The sequence below is a fragment of the Diceros bicornis genome, unplaced genomic scaffold (genome assembly GCF_020826845.1).
Source record: "Diceros bicornis minor isolate mBicDic1 unplaced genomic scaffold, mDicBic1.mat.cur scaffold_73_ctg1, whole genome shotgun sequence".
Taxonomy (NCBI): Eukaryota; Metazoa; Chordata; class Mammalia; order Perissodactyla; family Rhinocerotidae; genus Diceros; species Diceros bicornis.
In genome coordinates this window covers 2,517,038-2,540,729 of record NW_026691615.1, presented here as the reverse complement: position 1 = coordinate 2,540,729, position 23,692 = coordinate 2,517,038, and the positions used below count along the sequence as shown (strand labels likewise).

Here is a 23,692-nt window from a genome sequence, read left to right as displayed (position 1 = left end):
GAGATGAGACTATCTCATGCCTTTTTAGATGTGAACCGCACTTAAACGTACGTGGAACGAGTTTGCATGCCTCTCGAGAGCTAAGGCCTCGGCACCCCACACAACAGATCTTGTGATATTGGGCAGTACCTTAACTTGGTGGTTTTAATTCAGGCAGTGCAGGGAGTGCTAGGGAGATACGTTTAAAACATTGAGACATAACTGGATTCCAGAAGAGGAAAGAGTTTCTTCATGAGAATTCCAAACAAATCATATTCACTGTCTGGACTGCAAATATCTCAGAGCACCGAAGGAAGAGATTCTGGTTGTCATGTTGGACTGTTCTGTTAAAAGAAATGCAAAGAAATGTGGAAATTGAGCTGTTCAGTGAATGGTGATACGTTCAGTTAAGCAACTTGGACTTTGGAAGCTAAATTTGGAAGAGTCATATATACACGGCAACAAAATGAAGACTGTCAAGAATCAGCCAGAAGGTTTTGGGGGTTAACTCTCTGGGATGCTTTTCTCTTCCGTGTAGCGTAGCGCTTACTCTAGCAGTCGGTCGGAGCGCAGGTAGTGTAACCAGTGTGAGTGTGTGTACCCGCGGGTTTTCCAATCTCTGTGTAGCTAGCAGTTCTCTGCGTGTTAGTGTGGCAGCCGTGCCCGTTCCGCATTTGTGATTGCTTTATTTCCCTGGTAATTAAACCTTGTGCCATTCTATTCCTGTTAAATCCGTAGAAAATGAGAAAATACTCGACATTTTGGGGGAAACTTGTAAATCTGAGCCAGTAAAAGAAGAAGGTTCCGAGCTGGAGCAGCCATTTGCACAGGAAACAAGTAGCGTGGGGCCAGACAGAAAGCTTGCGGAGGAAGAGGACCTTTTTGGCAGCGGCCACCCGGAGGAGGGTGCTTTAGATGTGGCCAGCGAGGCACCGGCACAAGCTCAGGCGCGCAGGGCAGACACCCTGTTAGCGGTAGTGAAAAGGGAGCCCGTGGAGCAGACAGGCGCTGGCGAGAGGACGGACTGTGAGCCTGTAGGGCTAGAGGAGCCAGTTGAGCAGAGTAGTAAAGCCCCAGAGCCCACGGAAGCCCGTAGCGCGGAGGCCGCGGAGGCGCCCCCGGAAGCCTCGAGCCCAGAGCCCAGAGATAGCAAAGAAGACGTGAAGAAGTTTGCTTTTGAAGCTTGTAATGAAGTCCCTCCGGCTCCTAAAGAGTCCTCAGCCAGTGAGGGCGCTGATCAGAAAATGAGGTTTGTTTTTTCTCAGTTTTAGACCAGACGCTATCTCCTTTCATTGGTCGTTTAATGACACACATAAGCTGTTTTTCTGCAATTGGCCAGCCAGACTGATGAAATTGTAGTTTACCTCTAAAGAATGTTTTATTTCTCTTTGTTTATTTTAAGCTGATTACATAATCTTTTTTCTTTTCTCAACCTATCATGGTTGTTTTCTTTAATTCTTCCTAATTATCTTTAGCCCAGCAGAATTAATTAACTCCTGTGGGTCTGAAATCTTATGGTTAGGTCAGATTTCCAATACCAGTTTGTCGGGGTATCATTTTTTCAGAACTAAATTTCGGGTAGGTATGCAACCTCAGCACGTCTTTTATAATTTTGAGTTTGTTTCCTCTCTGCTGCTTCCTTCTGGAGTGACATTCTCTTTTGTCTCTAGTTCTGTTGAAGATGACTCGGATACGAAGAAGCTTTCCAAAGAGGAAAAGGGTAGGTCACCGCGGCGACACCGGTCCCTTGGGGCGTGTTTGGCTTTGGCAGCAGTGGGGTGTTAGATTCTAGTTCATCCCATACCACGTTTCTTACCCACATTTGCCCGTGAGCTTTGATCAACCTTTCTCCAGTCCTCTGCTAGTCACCGTGGGTCCTGGGGTGTAGGGAGCAAGCCAGTCCCTCAGAGTTCACACCTTGGTATGATGCGGACACTGCTTTGGCTGGAGCCCGTGAGCCCAGCGACCCTGCCTGACCCTCTTATTGCAGATTCTTTAGCCTCAGTGACACTTGCAAATGGAAAAAAGGCTTCTGGCTTCGGATATTTTGGGCTTACTTGGCATTTCACGTTTATCACTACCTTAACCCTTTATTCAGATCACTAACTGAGAAGAAATTATGCTGGTCTGGATTCCTTCCTAATCAGGAAGGAATATTCTTTCCTAATCAGGAAAGAATAAAGATCAAGGATTGGTACAAAAGTCTTTGCTACAAAAGAAAGAGAAGCAGCCGAAATGGTTTTACAGCGACATCAGCCATTTGATGTTCAGAATCCTTTGTGCTGGCTGCGCAGCCATTTGGTGACTTTCTCAGGGAGCCTCCCATGGTCCTGACAGCTGCTGCCTCACCATTGTAGTGGCATCGCAGGCGGTCCTGTGGGCCTCACGTCTAGCTCCTGCGGTCGTGTGGGGACAGTGGGCCAGGCCCCCATGCGCAGCTGGCTGTGGGTGCTGCTGACATCTGGGGAGAAGAGGGGAAGCGTCTGGTTTGGAATGGCTTTAATATATAAGACTAGGGATCTTCTGGGTGTCGTGTTTTTGATGAGAACTTTCTTTTGAAATAGGTCGTAGCAGTTGTGGTAGAAATTTCTGGGTGAGTGGACTTTCTTCTACCACCAGAGCTACAGATTTGAAGAATCTCTTCAGCAAGTACGGGAAGGTAAGACAAGGGGTTTTCTGGAGAAGGAGACGTTTTTAAGCCAATGTGGTACAGCCTTTACATGCAGATTATTGCCCCCCTCAGTGAGTACTTTGCCACCACGCCGTTCTTTGAGCCCACATTTGCTCGTGGCCTGTGGAGTGTCTGCGCCTCCACAGGTGGAGGTGAGAGACCTGTGGAAGCTCCCAGAGCCCACGTCTGCTTTGTATTTCTCCCCCTTCTGCAGCCCCCAAGGCACCACTTAGATTTTATAGGGTCTCCTGAATCCGTTTCTATGGGTTCAGGACGTAGAGCCAGGGAGGGCTTCGGGCCGTGTAGGAAAGGGCGGGGCCCGGAGGCGCACTTGTGTGAGACAGTGGTGATTACGGAAGACCGCTGGTGAGGCTGTGCATAGGGGTTCCCAGCAGGCCTCTGGAGTCAGACCACGGGGCAGCTGCGGGTCCAGGCTCCGCTGCTCACAATCCTGTGACCAAGGGCGTGTCACCTCCCCTGTCTGAACCTCGTCTCTCCACCTGGGGACCTCAGAGTTGCCGCCTCCTTAGGATGGCGTGTGTGGCTCTGTCACTGTTGGCACCCCACCCCGGGGACCTAAGCTCGCCTGCCTTCACCCACAGCTCGGGCCGCTCTGGCCGCCTCTCCTCTGCAGCCCCTGCCTCCCCCCCACTCCCTCCCTCCCAGTGCCCGCTGCAGTTCCGTTTGTTAGGGCACCTGTGTCGGCTTTCCTCCCTTTTCTGTCTCACTCCCCCTTCCTCCCTTTGCCTCCTGGACTCGCCTCCCAAGTAGATTCCTGCACCCCGGGCTCCTCGTGTCTCAGAGCCGGCTTTTGGGGCAAGCCAGAGTGAGACTCAGCACAGGCCCCTGTTCAGAGTGGGGGTTCAGTCAGTCACAGCAGAGAAAACCAGCAGTGTTTACCTTGGTTATTGATGTCCAAGGACAAGCAAGAGGAAAACTAGATATGACACGGTTATAGACACAACGGACGACTCCTGGGGCCTCAGTCATACAAGGCGGGCCCGTTTCCGGATTCTGCTGCGCCTCAGAGCGCGTGGCTGCTCTCAGCATGGAAATGTCACCCTGGAGCCTGCCGTGTGTTGGGTGCATTGCAGGCTTCCTGTGGGTTGAGGGGGGGACCCGACCACGCCGGAACCTTCCTTTGGGTCTCAGACCCTGTGTGGCACATTGAGGGTGACCACTGGCTCCTGTGGGACCCCTGAGCAGTGGTGCCTTCAGCTCACTTGAGTTGGGAGGATTAAGAAGCACATAAGGGCTGTGCCTGTAGCGCCTGAAACGTCTCGCTGGATGATGATGATGTTAGTAGGGGGAGGAGTTCTGCCTTCCAGAGCGCTCTTGACAGACCTGTTCTTAGGTTGAGCTTTGGCTGTAGACGTGTCTCCCTATTTTACTGGCCCTGCAGTGTGCCTGTGTATGCAGAACCATTTTTCCACAAATCTCATACTAAAGGAAAGCTGGCGGGACTCGGCTTCCCGTGTCACTCTCCTCTCTAGTCCACAGTGCCGTCCTGGGCCCCTAGGGAGAAGACCAGATGTGGAGGAGGGCCTGGGAGCGGAAGCCACAGACAATAGCCTTGTCCTCCACAGTCCTCATCTCCCACTTGTCGGGCACCTGGTGATGGGGTTTCCCATGGGTCCTCGTCCCAGGGAGGAGGGCACCAGCACCAGGGGTGGGTCAGAGGCAAGCAGCGTGAGCTGTAATGCCCTGTGCATTTTGAGCAGCGGGTGTCGGGGTCCGCGTCGGGGCTTCGTGTCTGAGGCATACTGTGTGCTTTCCTTCCAGGTGGTGGGCGCCAAGGTTGTGACAAATGCCCGGAGTCCTGGAGCTCGCTGCTACGGCTTTGTCACCATGTCCACAGCAGAAGAGGCCACAAAATGCATTAACCACCTGCACAAGACAGAGCTCCACGGGAAGATGATCTCGGTGGAGAAGGTGAGGGCCGTCTTTTGCCCGGGGTGCACCCGGTGTGGGAAATGGGGTAATACTCCACTCCATGTCTCCTTCAGGCGAAAAACGAGCCTGCTGGGAAGAAAACCTCCGAGAAGAGAGATGGCGAGGGGAAGAAGGAGAAGTCCAGCAACAGTGACAGGTACTGCTCTTCTCTGAGGGCACTGTGGCCCAGGTGACCCTTGGCTTTGTTTCCCATCCTGTAAGTTTTCCGCACATCAGGAGGACTGCGAGGCCCTCAGCCCCTTTATGTTTTGACTTTTGTCAGAGGATTTCTCCACCAGTAGTTCCTCACTCCAGGTCCTCTTCCCGGGGTGCTTGGGAAAAGCAGGGTGGGGCTCCTTGTTCTTGGTCGTCCTGTTGCCACCGCCACATTGTGCTCAGGGCAAGGGTCCGGTCGTGGTGGTGTTTCCCTGAGTGTCTGATGTCACACACTCATGGGTCCTGGGGTGTTATTTGTAGATCTGCAAACTTGAAGAGGGAAGATAAAGCCGACAGAAAAGACGATGCTAAAAAGGGTGACGATGGAAGCGGAGAAAAGAGTAAAGATCAAGAAGATCAGAAACCCGGCCCCTCAGAGCGCGCTCGGACCACAAAATCAGGTAGCCCCCCAGTGGGTCTGGGGGTGTCACCTTGTCTTCTCTTCCTGACTGCTGTGGGTAGTCGGCAACACAAGCTGAAGATCTCTTTTCCCTGGCGTTGAGAACTTCTTTCCCGTTGGGGTGTTTCATGTTTCTGACCGTATTACCCTCACTCCTCCTCCTGCAGGAAGTCGGGGAACCGAGCGGACAGTGGTGATGGATAAATCTAAGGGCGTGCCGGTCATCAGTGTCAAAACCTCGGGGTCCAAAGAGAGGGTGAGTGTGCCTTTTCTAGCAGGGTATTCAGCAGCTTTCCCATCTGACGTTGCTTTCCTTTCTATTTCTGTGTGTTTTAGAGAATTCTTGGGCTTAATTTGAGAACAGTTGTGTGCCTTTTCAAAATGTAGACATCTTGGACTTTAAACTATTGAGAGAATTTAGAAGCTTCCCTTGCTGCCCTGAAAGTGTCAGCAGCTCTCCACCGTGCATTCCTGGACCCCTGTGTGACCCACCAGCCGTTCCAGCCTTTCCAAGCCTGGTCTCCACCTCGGCTCCGTCCCGTACTCTGCCTCCGTGCAGACGCTCCCCAGAACACAGAACCACAAAGTACCTGTCTCAGTCTGCCTGCTGTTAGGGTCGTGCGCATCTGTCAGTGTTCATACATTCAACTTTTGACAGCCTTACGACTTTGACAGATGTGGGTCCAGGTCCCCAAGACCACCCACACTCAGCGATTCACTAGCAGGACCATGGACTCAGCCTATAGTTGTAGTCACAGCTGAGCCTGGCACCAGTGATGCAGACACAGCCACCTCATGGGGGGAAGACGCAGGCGGGGTCTGGAAGGAACATGTGTGGGCTCCTTTGTGTTCTCTCCCTCCCACGAGGGCTCACACAGCGGTGAAAATGCACAGGCGATGCTTCTGCCCAGGGAAGCCCGTGAGAGCCTCGGTGCCCAAGGTTTCTCCTGGGGGCTGGTCACATTGGCACCCTCTGCCAGGCGAGGACCAAAATTCCCGACTCCCAGAAGGAAAGCAGGTGTTTAGCGTCAACTGTAGTTTGCATGGTCTGGGCACAGTGAACCATCCTTACTAGTTCACTGTTCACTGGGGACCCTGAGGTCCAGGTTCCAGGCACCAGCCTCAGGCCTGCCGTGTTAACCCTGCTGTGTGGATGACAAACCGCTGAAGCTATGGAATGCGGGGATCAGGTGGAAGCCAACATTTCAGTTATGGAAGCTTTCAGTCTGCTTGTGTTTGTGCAAGTATTTTAATATACTGTGACCTTTTACCCTTATTTTATAAAAGAAGATTGGAAAATCACAAAATGAAAGTGTGATTCCAAGGCTAAAACGGATAGATCTCATAAAAATAATAGTCGCACAGAGGCCGGCCCGGTGGGGTAGCGGTTGAGCTCGCGTGCTCCACTTTGACCCCCAGGGGTCGCAGGTTTGGATCCCAGGCGCGGACCTGTGCCCCGCTTATCAAGCCGTGCTGTGGTGGGCGTCCCACATATAAAGTGGGGGAGGATGGGCACAGATGTTAGCTTCCTCACACAAAAAAAACTAATAATAGTCACATAAATCAGGAATCCTCAGACATACCAGAGGTGGTCTTGGTTGGGCACTCACTGCATGTTTAATTATGAAGGAAAAGAACAAGATTTATTTTGGATGCAAAAGACAAAGTATAAAAATATTTTTTGATTCTATGAAAAGTTTTTGGGGGAAAGTACTTAGTTCTCTTGTGACCTTGTGGAAGTACTCAGTAGACTGATCACGTTGTAGCATTAAATGGTGGTGAAGGTCTGTGACTTTACATTGTAAGTAGAACACAGAGTCTCTTAGGGGTCTGCATTACCTGACGGCTTCGTTACACATCACTCTGCGTTTCCAGTCTTCACCTTGGGTGCTGGGACCTGGGCACACCTGCTTCTTCCCGTTGTCGCTTCTCCCTTAACCTCTTAACGTTCCTTGGTGAACCAGGTGTCCAAGAGCCAGGATCGCAAGTCGGCCAGCAGAGAGAAGCGGTCCGTTGTGTCCTTCGATAAAGTCAAAGAGCCACGGAAGTCGAGAGACTCGGAGTCCCGCAGGTGAGTCGGGGTCCGGGGGTGTTCGCTGGTTTGCCTGCTGCCTGGGCGGGCTGTGACCGGGTCCTGGGAGGATGTTTCACATCCTCTGTCCAGGGAGTGTCGCTTTAACCCTATTGCCCTCTTGGCTCTCAGTTCACAGACTTGCTGTGCTCTGACTCGTATCCTGTGGTTTTCTCAAATGATTTTCTCATGCAAATAGGCCTCTCTCTTCCTGAAGATTCTGGAAGATAACAGCAGAGAGAGGGCATGCCTTTCTGCTGCAGTAGTGCTAGTTAACAGACATACCAGATTTGCTCCGGAAGCTGTGGAAAGGGAAAAATAGTGGGACACACCCAGTGAGAGAGTGGAGAGAGGGCCTCTTCCTTAAGTCAGCCAAGAGAAATGTCTTTGTAAGTTCTAGAACTAAACACAGATGGAATTGGTCACCTTGAGTGACAGTTCATCTTTCCTATCAAGAAATAATTTTAAACTATAGTTTGAAAAATAAGAACCATTTGTAAAAGCCTGGCAGGGTAAGAGTGAGAAGGGGCAGAGCGCCATTTTTTGCAATGCCCCGTACAGAGCTTTCTGCCTACCAGGGAAGGCAGCAGGGAAAGGAGAGGGCAGTTTTGGTGAAGTAATTGGCAGATAGATCAGCGGAACTGACTCCTGCCTGTGGGAATTTAACGTGATAAAAACGACGTTTCTCACTAGTGACAAAAGGATGGACTCTCCCCAGAATGGCTTCAGGCCATTTGGCTGTTCCTTTGGACAGGCCTTTGGGTCTCCAGCTCACTCACATCACTGACCAAACAGTCAACACAAACTGATGAGGGAACAGGGACATAAAACTCAAATTGTCCACGTAATGTGAAAGTAAATATATTTATGAATTTGAGCTTAGGAAGGCCTGAAAAGTCATGAAAGAGAAGTAGGGGAAATCAGAATTTAACTTCTGTACAACAGACGACGATAGAGAAGTCAAAACATGCGACAGATGAGAATAAAGGTGATTGAAATCAATGTAATAAGGAAAGAATAACCCAACAGGGAAACGGGCAGAAGACAGGTCACAGAAGGGGCAATACTCATGGCCGTGAAACGTATGGAAAGTGGTTGAGCCTCACCAGGGTTCAGGGAGATGCAGGTGGACACAGCAGTGTTCCCTCCATCAATTAGTTTATTTGATTCACCGTCTGAACTACAGTGTAGGAGACGGTGTTTGGTGGTGAGCGTGCCCGTGGGCGCGGCAGCTACAGGGAGGTTCCACAGTAGAGGTGCCTGCAGCCTCGTGTCCCAGACCCAGAAATGCCACTTTTCCAGACCTGCCCTGGAGGAGCCTGTGCGCCAGGAAATGGAGGCATGGGGGTCTGTTTTGGGGGTTGGGAACAACCAAAAGGTCCCCTGTGGGTGCTGGTTGTATAAACCGCAGCCTCTCCACTTCATGGGCTCCTTCCTAAGAGTGTGCTGGAGAGCTGTAGACATAGGGATGGGGAGGGTATGGGACACGCTGCATGAACTGAGCAAGCTGCAGCCATTTTTGTCCAAAACACAGACAAAACAAGGCGAGGTTATACATTTCTGCTCGTACAAATGTGTGTCTATAAATGCATAGCGGGGGGTGGAAAGGAGATGACCTGGCAGCTGTCTCCTCTGTTAGGTCCACCAAGACTGGGAGGAGAGCGATCAGTGTCGCTCTCAAAAGAAGAGCGGTCAGTGCCCTGAGTCGGGCGGCGGGGCCCTGTGTGGCATGGCTGGCACTGCACCCTCAGCTGCTGCAGGTCCTTGCTCGCTGTTACACTCAACTGAATTTATAAACGTCATCAAAAGGTTGCGATTCTAGTGCACTAGCCCCATTTCATGTGACTAATTGAAGCTCCTGGTTTAGGGAGCAAAGATTCTAATTCAGACTTATTCCCAATGAGAAATAGGTTGTTTCTTTCTTTCTTTCTTTCTTTCTTTTTTTTTTTTTTAATTTCTGGGCTTTCAGTTCTGTTCTGTTGCTCAGTGTGTCTGTTTTTGTGCCAGTACCATGTTGTTTTGATTACTAGAGCTTTGTAGTATATTTTGAAGTCAGGGATTGTGATGCCTCCAGCTTTGTTCTTTCTTCTCAGGATTACTTTAGCTATTCGAGGTGCTTTGTTGCCCCATATGAATGTTAGTATTCTTTGTTCTATTTCCGTGAAGAATGTCCTTGGGCTTCTGATGGGGATTGCATTGAATCTGTAGATTGCTTTAGACAATATGGACATTTTAACTGTTTATTCTTCTAATCCATGAGCATGGGATATCTTTCCATTTCTTTTATGTCATCATCGATTTCTTTCAATAATGTCTTAGAGTTTTCATTGTATAGGTCTTTCACCTCCTTGGTTAAATTTATTCTTAGGTATTTTATTCCTTTTCTTGCGATTGTAAATGGGATTGTATTCTTGAGTTCTCTTACAGGTAGTTCGTTATTAGAGTATAGAAATGCAACTGATTTTTGTAAGTTGGTTTTGTACCCTGCAACTTTGCTGTAGTTGTTGATTATTTTAATAGTTTTCCAATGGATTCTTTAGAGTTTTCTATATATAAAATCATGTCATCTGCAAACAGCAAGAGTTTCACTCCTTTGTTGCCTATTTTTATTCCTTTTATTCCTTTTTCTTGTCTAATTGCTCTGGCCAGAACCTCCAGTACTGTGTTGAATGAGAGTGGCGAGAGTGGGCACCCTTGTCTTGTTCCTGTTTTCAGAGGAATGGCTTTCAGTTTTTCCCTGTTGAGTATGATGTTGGCTGTGGGTTTGTCATATAGGGCCTTTATTATGTTGAGGTACTTTCCTTCTATACCCATTTTATTCAGAGTTTTTATCATAAATGGATGTTGGATCTTATCAACTGCTTTCTCTGCATCTATTGTTTTTATTCCTCATTTTGTTAATGTGGTGTATCACATTGATTTGTGGATGTTGAACCATCCCTGTGTCCCTGGTATAAATCCCACTTGATCATGGTGTATGGTTCTTTTAATGTATTGCTGTATTTGGTTTGCCAGTATTTTGTTGAGGATTTTTGCATCTGTGTTCATCAGCAATATTGGCCTGTAATTTTCCTTCTTTGTATTCTTGTTGTCTGGCTTTGGTATCAGGGTGATGTTGGCCTCATAGAATGTGTTAGGAAGTCTTCCATCTTCTTCAGTTTTTTTGGAATAGTTTGAGAAGGATAGGTATTAAGTCTTTGAATGTTTGGTAAAATTCTCCAGAGAAGGCTTCTGGTCCTGGACTCTTATTTTTTGGGAGGTTTTTGATTACTGTTTCAGTTTCTCTACTTGTGATTGCTCTAGTCAGATTCTGTTTCTTCTTGATTCAGTTTTGAGAGGTTGTATGAGTCTTAAGAATTTATCCATTTCTTCTAGATTGTCCAATTTGTTGGCATATAGTTTTCCATAGTATTCTCTTTTAATCCTTTGTATTTCTGTGGTGTCCGTTGTAATTTCTCCTCTTTCATTTCTAATTTTGTTTATCTGAGCCCTCTCTTTTTTTCTTAGTGAGTCTGGCTAAGGGTTTGTCAATGTTGTTTATCTTCTCAAAGAATCAGCTCTTTGTTTCATTGCTCCTTTCTACTGTTTTTTTTGGTTTCAATTTCATTTATTTCTGCTCTCATTTTTATTATTTCTTTCCTTCTGCTGACTTTGGGCTTTATTCTTTTTCTAATTCTGTTAGGTGTAGTTAAAGGTTGCTTACTGGAGATTTTTCTTGTTTGTTAAGGTGGGCCTGTATTGCTATGAGTTTCCCTCTCAGGACCGCTTTTGCTGCATTCCCTATGAGTTGGTATGGTGTATATTCATTTTAATTTGTCTCCAGATATTTTTTGATTTCTCCTTTAATTTCATCAGTGACCCATTGGTTGTTCAGTAGCATGTTCTTTAGTCTCCACATATTTCTGACTTTCCCAGTTTTTTCTTGTAGTTGATTTCTAGTTTCATAGCATTATGGTCAGAAAAGATGCCTGCTATGATTTCAATCTTCTTAAATTTATTGAGATTTGCCTTGTTTCTCAACATATGGTCTATCCTTGAGAATGTTCCATGCGTGCTTGAGAAGAATGTGTAATCTGCTATGTTTGGATGGAGTGCTCTGTATATATCTGTTCAATCCATCTCATCAAGTTTTTTGTTTAAGACCATTATTTCCTTATTGACTTTCTGTCTGGATGATCTATGCATTGATGAGAGTGGGGTGTTAAGGTCCCCTACTATTATTGTGTTGTTGTGGAATCTCGTTTTAGGTTTGTTAATAGTTGCTTTATGTACCTTGGTGCTCCTGTGTTAGGTGCATATATATTTATAAGTGATATGTCTTCTTGGTGGAGTGTCCCTTTTATCATTATATATTGCCCCCCTTGTTCTCTCATTACCTGTTTTATCTTGAAGTCTACTTTGTCTGATATAAACGTGGCAACACCTGCTTTCTTTTGTTTGCCATTAGCTTGTAGTATCGTCTTCCATCCCTTCACTCTGAGCCTGTGTTTGTCTTTAGAGCTGAGATGCGTTTCTTGGAGACAGCGTATTGTTGGGTCTTGTTTTTTTAATCCATCCCTCCACTCTGTCCTTTGATTGGAGAATTCAGTCCATTTACATTTAGAGTGATTATTGATCCATGAGGGCTTGATGTTGCTCTTTTTTCACTCATTTTCTGGTTCTTTTGCACTTCCTTTGTTTCTTGTCCCGTGTGTCTCAGACTACCAGTTCAGTTCGGTAGTTCTGTATGGTGGTTTTCTTAGTTTTCTCTTTATTTATCATGTTTATCTGTTCTGATTATTTGTTTAGTGGTTACCATGAGGTTTGTATAAAAAATCTTGTAGATGAGATAGTCCATTTTTTGATGGCCTCTTATTTCTTTAGACTAAGTCGATTCCATCGCTTTCCTCTTCCCCTTCCAAGTTATTATTGTCACAACTTATTCCATCTTGTGTTGTGAGTTTGTGTTTAAAGTGATGAGGTTATATGTGTTTTTGGTGTTTTCGTTCCCTTAATCTTTGATGTTATAATTGTTTGCTAACCTATTCTGATAGAGAGCTGCAATTTTTCTGATTTTGTCTACCTGTTTTTCTTCTTGCTCAAAGCTTTGTATCCCCTTTTTCTTTTTTTTCAGGCGTGAGGGCCTTATTGAGCATGTCTTGTAGTGGGATTCTTGTGTCAATGAACTCTCGTAGCTTTTGTTTATCTGGGATAGTTATTATTTCTCCATCACATCTGAAGGATATTTTCGCTGGATAGAGTATTCTTGGCTGTAAGTTTTTGTCTTGCAGAATTTTGAGTATATCGTTCCACTCTCTCCTAGCCTGTAAAGTTTCTGTCGAGAAATCAGCTGAGAGCCTGATGGGAATTCCTTTGTACGTTATTTTTTTTGTCTTGCCTTAATATTTTTTCTTTATCTTTGATTTTTGCCAGCTTTACTACTGTATGCCTTGGAGAGGGTCTTCTCATGTTGGTATATTTAGGAGATCTATTGACTTCATTTACTGGTGTTTCCAGCTCCTTCCCCAGGTTTGGGAAGTTCTTAGCTGTTATTTCTTTGAACAAGTTCTCTGCTCCTTTTTCCCTCCCTTCTTCCTCTGAAATACCTGTAATCCTTATGTTGCATTTCCTAGTTGAATCAGATATTTCAGAGAATTTCTTCATTTCTTTTTAGTCTTAGTTTTCTCTCCTCCTTCATCTGGGGTATTTCTGCATTCCTGTCCTGAATATCGCTAATTCTTCTCTCCATATTGTCAGCTCTGTTCTTTAAAGATTCCAGATTTTTCTTTATCCCTTCCATTGTGTTTTTCATCTCCAACATTTCTGATTGGTTTTTCTTTATAGTTTCAATCTCTTTTGTGAAGAAGCTCCTGATTTCATTGAGTTGTCTATCTGTATTTTCTTGTAATTTGTTGAGCTTTTTCATGATAGCTATTTTGAATTGTCTGTCATTTAGGTTATAAATTTCTGTGCCTTCAAGATTGGTTTCTGGGCGCTGGTCATTTCCTTCTGGTCTAGAGATTTAATATATTTTTGCACACTGCTTGAGGGCGTGGGCTTATTTTTCCTCATTCTGAAAATATCTGGGTGCAACTTGCACCTGCCGCCACTGGGTGGGGGTCAAGAGCTGTGTATTCTGAGCCCACTGTGATCCATGGGCACTCTGGCTGACCAGCTGTGCTGGTGCTCTGGGTGGGTGGGGGCGGTTTCTTTCACCTGCCCGATCCTGGGGTGCTAGCTTAATGAAGGCACCCCCACAACAGTTCAGTCCCCTCCGTGTGGGAATTTCCCACAGGCTGTGAGAGAACTTGGAGAGGGACAGTTTTCCCGCAGAGGGCTGCCCCTCCCCGCTCTCTCTCAGAGAGCCGCATGGTCCTGGCCCCAGAGTCGCTATCGTTGGGGAAGGAGAGAAGTCTCCTTCCTCCATCCACTTCCTCCCGGGGTACCAGCACCTCCACCTTCAGATGTAGAGGCTGCATGGGTCTCTCAGATGTCTTTTGTGTTGCGTGAATGTCCTCTGTTTGTACATGAATGTCCTTTTTGTTGTATCTTAGGGGGGAGGGTCTAAGGCGAGAGTTCACTGTGCTGTGATGCCAGCGTCAACGACTGTGGCTTTTTCTTTGTTTTGTTTTGCTGAGGAAGATTTGCCCTGAGCTAACATCCATGCCAGTCTTCCTCCATTTTTTAATATGTGGGACGCCAGCACTGCATGGCCACTACCAGGGCAGTGTAGGTCCATGCCCAGGAACCAAACACGGGCTGCTGAAGTGGAGCCACTGAATTCACCACTAGGCCACCAGGGCTGGCCCTGTTTCTTATTTTTAATGGACTGTTTCATGGAATCAGATGTTGAACTCGAAAGATCTCAGTTCACATCCTAGCTGACCAGACACACACCCACACCCACCCACCCACCCACACACACCCACACACCCACCCTACCCCAGCCTTTGCACTTTGCTCCCTGGCTGGTCAAGGACTAAGCTGGGGGCAGAGCCCGTGCTGGCGTTTCTGGGCCCCTGCTGCAGTTCACACAGTCAGTGGGCTCCGCCCGTGTCGTCCTGCAGATCAAGGCACAGCCCTGGGTCCTGCGTTGCAGCCTGGCTCTGGGGGCTGGTCTGCTCTCCCAGGGTGGGAACCGTTGCTCTGGGTCCGTAAGCTGGGTGATGATGCCGCCAGCACCGCGGCCTGCGGGCCCTGCAGCTGCTGCTCTTGGCCCGCAGGGTGCGCGAGCGCAGTGAGCGGGAGCAGCGCTTGCAGGCGCAGTGGGAGCGGGAGGAGCGCGAGCGGCTGGAGATTGCCCGAGAGAGGCTGGCTTTCCACCGGCACCGCCTGGAGCGGGAGCGCATGGAGCGGGAGCGGCTGGAGCGCGAGCGCATGCACGTGGAGCAGGAGCGCAGGCGCGAGCAGGAGCGCATCCACCGCGAGCGCGAGGAGCTGCGGCGCCAGCAGGAGCTGCGCTACGAGCAGGAGCGGCGGCCGGCTGTGCGGAGGCCCTACGATGTGGACGGCCGGTAAGCTGAGCGACTCCTAGCCGCTGCCCCTAGGTGGCCCGGGGCATTTAGAATGGTTCTGTGGTTCCCAAAATCATGTCATCCTGAGACTTTTATTGAAAAGGAAGCACAAGTACTTGCTACAGCCTGATTCAGTGTCCTGCACTACATCAGGGGTCCTGAGATGGGTTGAGGTGGGTGGAGAAGTGGTTCAATCAAGTGGTGCTTCTTAAATGATCACGTTCAAGTCCCAGCACACACCCCTGAGGAGGGAGTTCAGACACCCAGAGCAGCATGTGACGCCTGAGTGACGGGTGGGCAGCCAGAGACCAAGAAGTGCCTCCTGCAGGGCCCCCTCCAGGCTTTGTAGTCATGGCAGTATTTGGTGTTGCTTATTCCGATAATAAGGTTAATTTTGATTCTCTGGACACGCCGACCTGACGTATGAACACTGCAGTGCTGACACCAGTGAAAACCAGGCCTGCACTGAGAGCTCGCTGTCCAGAGTCGGCTGGTAATCCCAGCCCTGATCCTGGCAGAGCCTTCCCCATGCGTTCCAACTTGAGGGCAAAGTGAGGTTTTTTTTTTTTAGTGAGGAAGATCAGCCCTGTGCTAACATCTGCCAATCTTCCTCTTTTTTTGCTGAGGAAGACTGGCCCTGGGTAACATCCATGCCTCATCTTCCTCCACTTTTTATATGGGGCTGCCACAGCATGGCTTGCCAAGCGGTCATCAGTGCACGCCCGGGATCCGAACCGGCAAACCCCGGGCTGCTGCAGCGGAGTGCACACACTTAACTGCTTGCGCCACCAGGCCGGCCCCCGCGAGTTTTGTCTTTATCTTCTCTCTACTGTGTGGGTTAAAGAGGACCCTGTGCATTATACATTGAGACTTCTGTAAAGGGCCTTGCACTGTTTTAGGACTTTTCACACCTTTGTACAAAATAGCGAAACTACATTTCAGGTGTTTCTGCAAGTCCCCCCACTGGGCGCCTGCTGGGTCCAGTCACTGTTGGGGTGGAGGAGACGGAAGGGCACTGAACAGAGCTTGGGGGAGCAGGGGCAGTGTGAGGGCCCCGTTCACCAGCCCCCACACAGGTGGTGCATCTGGGGGGACTTGCACTCAGCCCTTTCTCCCCTTCCAGGCGAGACGACGCCTATTGGCCGGAAGCCAAGCGGGCCGCCCTGGATGAGCGCTACCATTCTGACTTCAACCGCCAGGACCGCTTCCATGACTTTGACCACAGGGACCGGGGCCGCTACCCCGACCACTCAGTCGACAGGTCAGCCAGGCCCCACTTGGCCTGCCCACCTGGTGCAACTTTTCTTTGTCCTGGGTCGCTCTTAATGACAAGGAACTAGGGTTGGCCTTCGAGGCTCTGCAAGCCCACCTGAACCATCAGTGTGTGGGCTCAGTGTGGGAAATGGTTTCATTTAGGGGTCTGACTGGCCTATCCTTCCTCTCATGGTTTCATTTCGATTGGTTTTTCAGGAGAGAAGGTTCGAGGTCCATGATGGGAGAAAGAGAAGGACAGGTAAGTCAGAAGCTATGCATGTAGCCACGGTTTTTCCCGTAGAATCGATTCTCTTCCTTCTTCGTGCCCTCCTCCTGCTCCCGTCTGAGCTAGAGGCGGATGAGTCACAGGAGACGTGCAGCCCCTTCACTGTTGGTGGGATGACGCTTTGAATGGTTTGTCCTTCGTCTTGGCTGGAGACCCAAACAGGTGTCCAGAGCCTTCTTTGGATTTGGCCGTGAGGTCCCGTGTGCCTTAGTGACTAAATACACGGTACTAAAGGGCTAGAGAGCCTTGGGCAGTCTGGTGGCTCTGTTGGAAAGGGCCTCGTGACCCACACGTGGACCCAAGGCTTCCGTGTTGGGGGTGCCAGTGCACCTGGAGCAGGCCGTGAGCTGCGGGCGCTGAGTCAGCCGCCCGCTGGGCCTTGGAGAGCAGTTCAGTCTCTGGTCCCCGCTCGTTGTCTATGCAGGACGGACGTGTTAGAAAATCTTCTCCCAAGAGCAGTGGGTTTCCTTGGAAGATGGGATGAGGAAGGTTGCTGGCCCGTGAGTCGTTCTGTCCCTAACTCCGGCATAGACTTCTCAGTCCCGTGTTCCGCCCTGAGTTCCTAAGAGCGTGGCTGGGGGTGGCAGAGCTCCTGGGCTGTCTCGAGGGGGTCCTTTGCCGCCCCAGGAGTGATTCCGTAATCCTCAAGTGATTCTGTGTCTCCACTCCTGGAGGTCAATCTTACACACACCTAGACCTAGTCTTGCGGGTTTTCTTTGGTGGAGAAGTTGAGCACAGTGCTTAAATATGCAGGCTCCGGAATCGGCCGGGGTCACATCCTGCAGCCCCCATTGCTGCCCACAGAGCCTGTTTCTCCCACTGTGCAATGAGGGTGATTATCCTGACTGCGTAGGGCGCTTGAGGATTAAATGAGCCGATAGACGTGTCTACAGAAAGCGTGGGCCCCGTTCCTCACACGCAGCCATTCCTCATTGCCAGCTGGTCTTCCTGCGACTTAGACAGTGCTCTCCTGAGAGTGGGTGGGTGGGTTCTTTCTGACCTCCACAGTCACACAGACGACACCGGGGCTGCCCCGTCTGGCAGGTGCTGACATCTGAAAGAAAGGGGAAACGTGACAGCGCTCGGGGGCCTTGTTGAACGTTATGTGGGGGGTGGGTTGGAGGGAAGAACATTGGTTAAATTTTAAAGTGCTGGGGAGAGATGGAAATGGGCTTTAATTTACTAGGGTTTGCTCAGTTGAACTTCCCTGCTTTGAATTAAATGCTCCTCGGCCGAGTTTTGTGTCCTCAGATAGAGGCTATTGGTAAAAGATCATTCTTCCTTAAATGTCTGTCTTTGTCCACAATCACATGAAGCTGTCTCAGTCGTGAGCTGTAATTGTTTAAGAGCCAGTGTGCCTGGAAGATCGTTTACAGAAACGTTCTTTCAGCAGTCTCTTTAAGCAGCTCTGTTACATCTGGCAGACCTGCCTGTCGTGGACGTGTTGGCTTGTGGTTTCGCCCCTCGCAGGAAGAATGCTCTGTGTTGTCCATCTTGTGACGTGGACCCCCTCTTCTGCTGCTGCTGAGGGGAGGGGCCCACATTTGGGGCCGAGAGGCGGGGAGGCAGACAGCGGGGCGCGTGTGCGGCTGGGGCTCCCCTGGCCGAGCCACAGTGGGAGAGCAGGCCTGCATGGCCGGGGCGAGTTCGCGTTTCCTGGGCAGACACGCGTGGACACGGACAGAGACGGGGCGGCTGGAGCAGTCGTCCAAGGGCCGTCACTTCCAGGGCTCCCTTCTTGTGCCTTCTCACTGGGAATGGGTCCTGGGGCAGAAGCCCCCAAGGCCACAGGGTGGGTCTGTGGAACGGCGAGAGCAATAGAGCCATGGAGCCAGAGGTGCCTCCCCCGCTCCGGAAAAGCCGGCTGCGGGCGTCGTTCCAGCAAACAGGACAGGCTTGGGGCAGGGACGAGGAGTGGGCGTTTCTTTAAAACAGCCTTTCCCAGAGCACGCCGTCCTCTTCATCTGTCCCTCAGACAGCGCGAGGAACAGCTTTCACACGAGGGATGCGCAGGGGAGCGGCGGGGGCTGTGTGACCGGTGTGCTGCGTCCCGGACAAAGCGGGCTGGCTGCTGGGCCCAGGACTGAGTGCTGTCAGGACCCCTGGTGCCCGTGCTCCACTGGTGCCGGGGGCTGTTGATGACATCGTGGGCACAGGGGCCCACCACAGTGTCGTCCGTCCCTGCCGTGGAGCGGTCGCCATGCCCCAGCACCCCTCTGTCCTTCGGCGCCCGCATTCTCTGCCTCCTGTTAGGGTGGCTCTCGGCCCTGACGTTTCCCTCCGTTCCTCCACTCTGTTGAGCGCCTGTTCCTCACCAGGCTGTGAGTAGACTTCGGGGATGCAGCTGTCACGCAGGCTGACATAGCCTGTGTGGCACAGGACAGTGCGCAGAGTGCCTGCCGGCGCTTCTCAGTTACTGTCATTGTCGTCATTAGCTTGTTGCCCCAGAGCCTGGGGAGTTCAGTATCGACCCCGCCTTTCCTTCTGGCTCTTTATCCTCCAGCATTACCCCGAGCGCCATGGCGGACCCGAGCGCCACGGCCGGGACTCGCGCGACGGCTGGGGCGGATACGGCTCGGACAAGAGGATGAGCGAGGGCCGGGGGCTGCCGCCGCCGCCGCCCAGGTTTGTGTCCCCCACCCCCGTGCCCAAACAGCAGGATTGATGGGTCGAGCTGAGGACCCCGTGCCCTCTCCACAGCTCAGCTGCCTCGGAGCCGTGTGAGCAGCAGCGGGCCGAGAGCTGGTTCCCGTTCCCCACCGCCCCCTGCTGCCCAAAGGGGTGGGAGCTGGGGACAGGAGTGCGCCCCGCCCCCGCGCTGTTGCTGTTCTGCAAGGCGGCGGCGGGGCAATCCAAATCAGAGATGCCTTTCTCCAAGGGGCAGACGGGACTGGGGGGACCACGGCCGGAGAATCGAGGACGACCGCGCGTGGCAGGGCGCTGCCGACGGAGGCGTGATGGACAGGGAGCACAAGAGGTGGCAAGGTGAGGCCTGGCTCTCGCCGGGGCGTCTGTCTGGGTGGAACAGCGTCCGGAGGCTCCCGCTGCCCCCGCTCTCGGCCTGCCACAGGCGTCCCCGGCTCCGTGCGGCAGGGCGGCTCTGCTCCCCTCCCCGGGGCCTGGCAGGGGGCTCCTTGATGTCCGGGTGCAGGGAGAGTGAGTGCGTGAGGTCTGGCCAGGCAGAGGGCCGGGGCTGCGCCGCTCCTGTGCTTCTGCCCCCTCGGGGACCTGCGAGTGCTGGGTTGACCGGGTGGCTCACCGGGGACTGGAGGTCCTGACCCTGTGTTGGTGTCCTCCCCACTCGGCGTCCTGAGCTCGAGGCGCTGTAAAGAAGGTCTCTTGTTTTCTAGGTGGCGAGAGAAGCATGTCTGGTCACTCGGGGCCGGGCCACATGATGAACCGAGGCGGGATGTCGGGGTAAGGCTGTCCCGTCTGTGCCCCCAGTCCATCCTCGAGTGTGGGCTCACCGTGGAGGGAGAGAAATGGCCGTCTGCCCACCTGACACAGCCCCCGCTCTGGGGTGCAGTGGGCTGGCTCGGGGCCCCGCCCTGAAAACCGCAGGCCCCTCTCCGGGTGTGGCTGCCCCAAGGAGCAGGTCCCCTGCACGGGGCAGGGGCCCGGGGTGGGGGGGCGGTGGAGGTGGGGACGGGCTCCTGGGACACGAGGACCTGCCTCTGTTCCAGGCGCGGCAGCTTCGCCCCCGGTGGGGCCTCGCGGGGCCACGTGATCCCGCGCGGCGGGATGCAGGGCGGGTTCGGAGGACAGAACCGGGGCAGCCGGCCCAACGACGCCCGTTTCACCCGCCGCTACTGAGTGCCCGGAGCCCGCGCGACGCCGTGGCTGCAGGAGTATGTTGTTAGGAGTCCCTGAGCTGTGTACAATACATTTTTTTATCTGCTGCCATATTGTAGCTCAATACAATGTGAATTTGTTTTTGTTTTTTTTGGTTTTTTGTAATAAACGTGTTTCTGTTCACATACCCTTTACTTAAAGCGTCATCTCTTCATTTCCGCCTCTTTACAATGAAGTCACACTCGGCCTTGCTGAGCCCAGCTCTCCTCCAGGGGGGAGGACGGACAGACAGGGGCAGCGGTCAGGGAGTCAGGGTTCCCAAAGCCCTTTGCCGACAGCGCACCTCCCAGCCCGCGAGAGCCAGGCCCAGAGTTCCTAGGATCATCGGGGTCCTGACTCTCGGCCATCCCATCCCTCCTCCTCGTCCCCCACCCCGGGGCCCTCTGATGTCCCTCAGATGTTTCCGCCGCCCACACTCTGCCTCTGTGTGTGTGTGTGTGTGTGTGTGTTGAAATCTACGTAACGTGAGATTTACCATTTTTAAGTGTACAATTCAGTGGTTATGTACATTCACAATGTCATACAACCCTCCCCACCATCCGTCTCCAGAACCTTCTCATCTTCCCAAACTGAGACTCTGTCCCCATGAAACACTGACTCCCCACGCCCCCCCAGCCCCTGGCCCCACCGTCTACGTCCTGTCTGTGGATGTGCCTCCTCCAGGGCCCTCCTAGGTGGAGCTGCATCCCAGTGGGTCAGACGGCAGTATGGGGCCGAGTGCTGCCTCCCCAGGTCAGCCGCGCTCTGGCCCCAGGGGTCCCAGGTCTACGTGGACGGGGGTCGGAAGAGTGGTCAGAGGGAGGCCAGCCTCGGGCCTGTGGACACTGGAGCTGGTCATCTCCCTCTCTGGGCTCCATCTCTTACACACTGAAGTGGGGCCCGGCCCTGTCTGGGGGCTGGGGCTGTACCAACAACCGAGGCAGCCTGGGACCTGTTCCCCCAGGACCCGCGGCTCTGGGAACAGAAATGTGACCAGCGCTTTAGACTCTGGGCGGCCAAATAAACACCCGCTCCAGAGGGGGCCAGAGATGTTCCTGGTACCTGTACATAGGGCACCTCACATGGTAAAAGGGACTCTGCCAGTGGGATTAAGTTAAGGCCCTCGAGATGGGTGATTATGTGGGGTTACCCAGTGGGCCCAGTGTCATCACAGGGTCCTTATAAAGGAAACAGAGGCAGGGGGGTCAAAGGAGACGGGAGAGAGGACGACCACACCGCTGGCTTGGAAGAGGAAGGACCACAGGCCCAGGAAGGCAGCAGCTTCAAGAAGCTGGAAAAGGCAGGAAACCGATTCTCCCTAGAGCCTCGAGGACCAGCCCTGCCCACGCTTGACATCAGCCCACCTCTGACCTCCAGAACCGTGAGAGAGGAGGGGGCGTCTAAGCTGGGGACAGGGAGGCAGGAGTCAGCTAGGAGGAGCGACGGCCTGGCGAGGGGGCACACGAGTCGCAGGCGCCTCTGGTGGTGAAAGCAGCTGTCCCGGGAACTGACGGCCACCTGGCGTGAACGGGCGGGACGGAGCAGGGAGGAGGCCGGAGGGCCCGTCTCAGGAGTCTGGGCTGTTTCCTCATCTGTAAGACGGCCCGCCGTTCCCCCCTGTCCTCGCTGTGCGTGGCCCTGGGTGTGGCCAGGCCCTTCCCGCCCACACAGCTGCCCCTGGACCAGCGCCCACACCATCTCTGCCCTTCGGGAGCCCCCATTGCATGGCCCCTGCACCTCCCCCCCACCCCAGGCACGTCCTGCAGTCCTCCTGAGGTCAGAGCCGGCTGACAGATAAGCGTGGACCGAAGGCGGGGACGTCACCAAGTTCACGGAGCCGCAGGCCACGGCCGGCTGGATGGAGGTGAGGGCTGAGCGCATCGCCAGGGGGCCCTCCCCCGCCTACACAGGCCTCCTTTGCTCTGCGAGAGCTCACGGGGTACTGGGCCCTTAACTGTTGTTCAAGGGCGCGCAGGGTGGCCTCGGCACGCCTCCCCTCTGTAAGACGGTGATGATAACACAGGGAGGTCGTCAGGCCTCACGGAGCCTCGGGGAGCCCTGGTGCAGCCCCAGCTTCACGTGCCCCAAGTACCAACCCCTCCCGTATTTGAAGACTGGGTCGGTGAGGTGAGGCAATGGGAAATCTGCGCCCGGGAGGGTTTAGGCTAACCTTCCTGGACTCCAGGCGCACAGAGCAGCCGTGAGCCTGGCCCTCCAAGCCTCCCCATCTGTAAAACGGGCCCCGATCTGCCTCCCTCCCGGGGCTGCTGCAAGGGCTGGGTGGGTGGAGAGGCAGGCTGGACGGTCATGGGGCTCGCCCCCGTACCCGGGCCGGCTTCCCCCGGGAGCCCCAAGGACCAGGGACACTCCCCGGCCCCGGCCATCCTGCCCTCACCCTAGACCTGCTCCCCCCACAGCAGAGGCCCAGCCCGGACAGGGGGCCACAGGGAGCCGGGCGGCCTCCCAGTGCCACAGTGGACACGGGAGACCCGCCCGGAGACCGTTCCTGGAGAGCAGAGTGGCACAAGTCACCAGGCCCTCCCTCCCAGAGCACCCCAGGCCAGCCCACCCAGCCTCAGCTACACCCCTCCCCACGCCACCCTCAGACCGGAGGGACGGATGGACGGACGGACACACGCCAGCCTCTCCTCCCAGGAGAGCTGGGAAATGCCCCGGCCTCTGGTCTCTGCTTCCCTCATGTGTAACACCCACCGTCCCCTGCTGGCTCACAGGCCCGGGTGAGCTCTGCCCCCTAAGCAGAGCAACACAAACCTCAGAACTCTTAGGAACGGAGGATCGAGGGCCAGCTCAGGGCCCCGTGACCTGGGCCTGCTCCCTGCACTGGGGGCAGCATCCCGGGCCAGCCTCTGGCGCCCCCCTCCTACCCCGTCTGTCTGGGGCACAGGTTCCACCGGGGGACGCCCTGTGGCTGGGTGCCCGGGGCCTCAGGGAGCATCTCGGGGGCCCGCCCTCCTAGAGCTCCAGCCCGGTGGGGGAGTCACATTCAGGTCCCCAGGCAGTGACCCAGTGTGGGGCAGGGGGCAGGGAAGGCTTCCCAGGGGAGCAGGGGACATCTCGTGGGCTGGGGAGATCCCCTGCACGGCCATGACCACCGGCCTGTGTTCCCCAGGAATCCCCAGGGGGTGGGGAGAGGGTGTAACAAATGTGGAGACCAGGCGAGGGGGGACTAGACTAGAGTAGACACGGGCAGATCAGTGAGCTGAGCAGGATGGAGAATCACTGCCCGCAGGGGCTCCTCGCCGTGTAGACGGCGAAGGAACCATGAATCCCCCGCTCCCAGACTGCCCCACCCTGGGCTCAGACCTCCACGAACCGAGACCCCCAACCCAGGCTGGGTTCCTCACCCCTCCCCAGGGTCCTGAGCACTGTCTACGGAGCACGGGGGCCAACTGTCTGCTCCCACTCCCCACATCAGGGGTGAACCACGCCTGCGGTCAATGTCAGGCCTGAGGAGCCCCCAGGAGCCAGAAGCCCAGCCCCTGTGCTCTGGGCGCCCACCGGGCCACCCTCCGCCCCGGGGGCGAGCACACAGGTCAAG

The 23,692-nt window shown here is 53.1% G+C and overlaps 1 protein-coding gene across 2 annotated transcripts in view; it reads left to right on the top strand.

Annotated features, from left to right (window-relative positions):
- Positions 1-20,288, top strand: part of SAFB (scaffold attachment factor B) — a 39,089-nt gene extending 18,801 nt beyond the window's left edge. The window contains exons 7-21 of one of the 2 annotated variants that reach the window (XM_058537906.1): positions 718-1,228; positions 1,650-1,699; positions 2,544-2,638; positions 4,433-4,582; positions 4,657-4,739; positions 5,060-5,199; positions 5,366-5,454; positions 7,163-7,269; positions 14,472-14,762; positions 15,886-16,023; positions 16,233-16,275; positions 18,806-18,927; positions 19,187-19,287; positions 19,653-19,719; positions 19,986-20,288. In XM_058537906.1, the coding sequence (XP_058393889.1) occupies positions 718-1,228; positions 1,650-1,699; positions 2,544-2,638; positions 4,433-4,582; positions 4,657-4,739; positions 5,060-5,199; positions 5,366-5,454; positions 7,163-7,269; positions 14,472-14,762; positions 15,886-16,023; positions 16,233-16,275; positions 18,806-18,927; positions 19,187-19,287; positions 19,653-19,719; positions 19,986-20,115 (2,117 nt within the window). In that variant the 3' untranslated portion in view covers positions 20,116-20,288. Of the gene's footprint in view, positions 1-717; positions 1,229-1,649; positions 1,700-2,543; positions 2,639-4,432; positions 4,583-4,656; positions 4,740-5,059; positions 5,200-5,365; positions 5,455-7,162; positions 7,270-14,471; positions 14,763-15,885; positions 16,024-16,232; positions 16,276-18,805; positions 18,928-19,180; positions 19,288-19,652; positions 19,720-19,985 lie in introns of both variants that reach the window. The other variant, XM_058537905.1, reaches the window with a different exon arrangement.
- Positions 20,289-23,692: the final 3,404 nt, after the last annotated feature.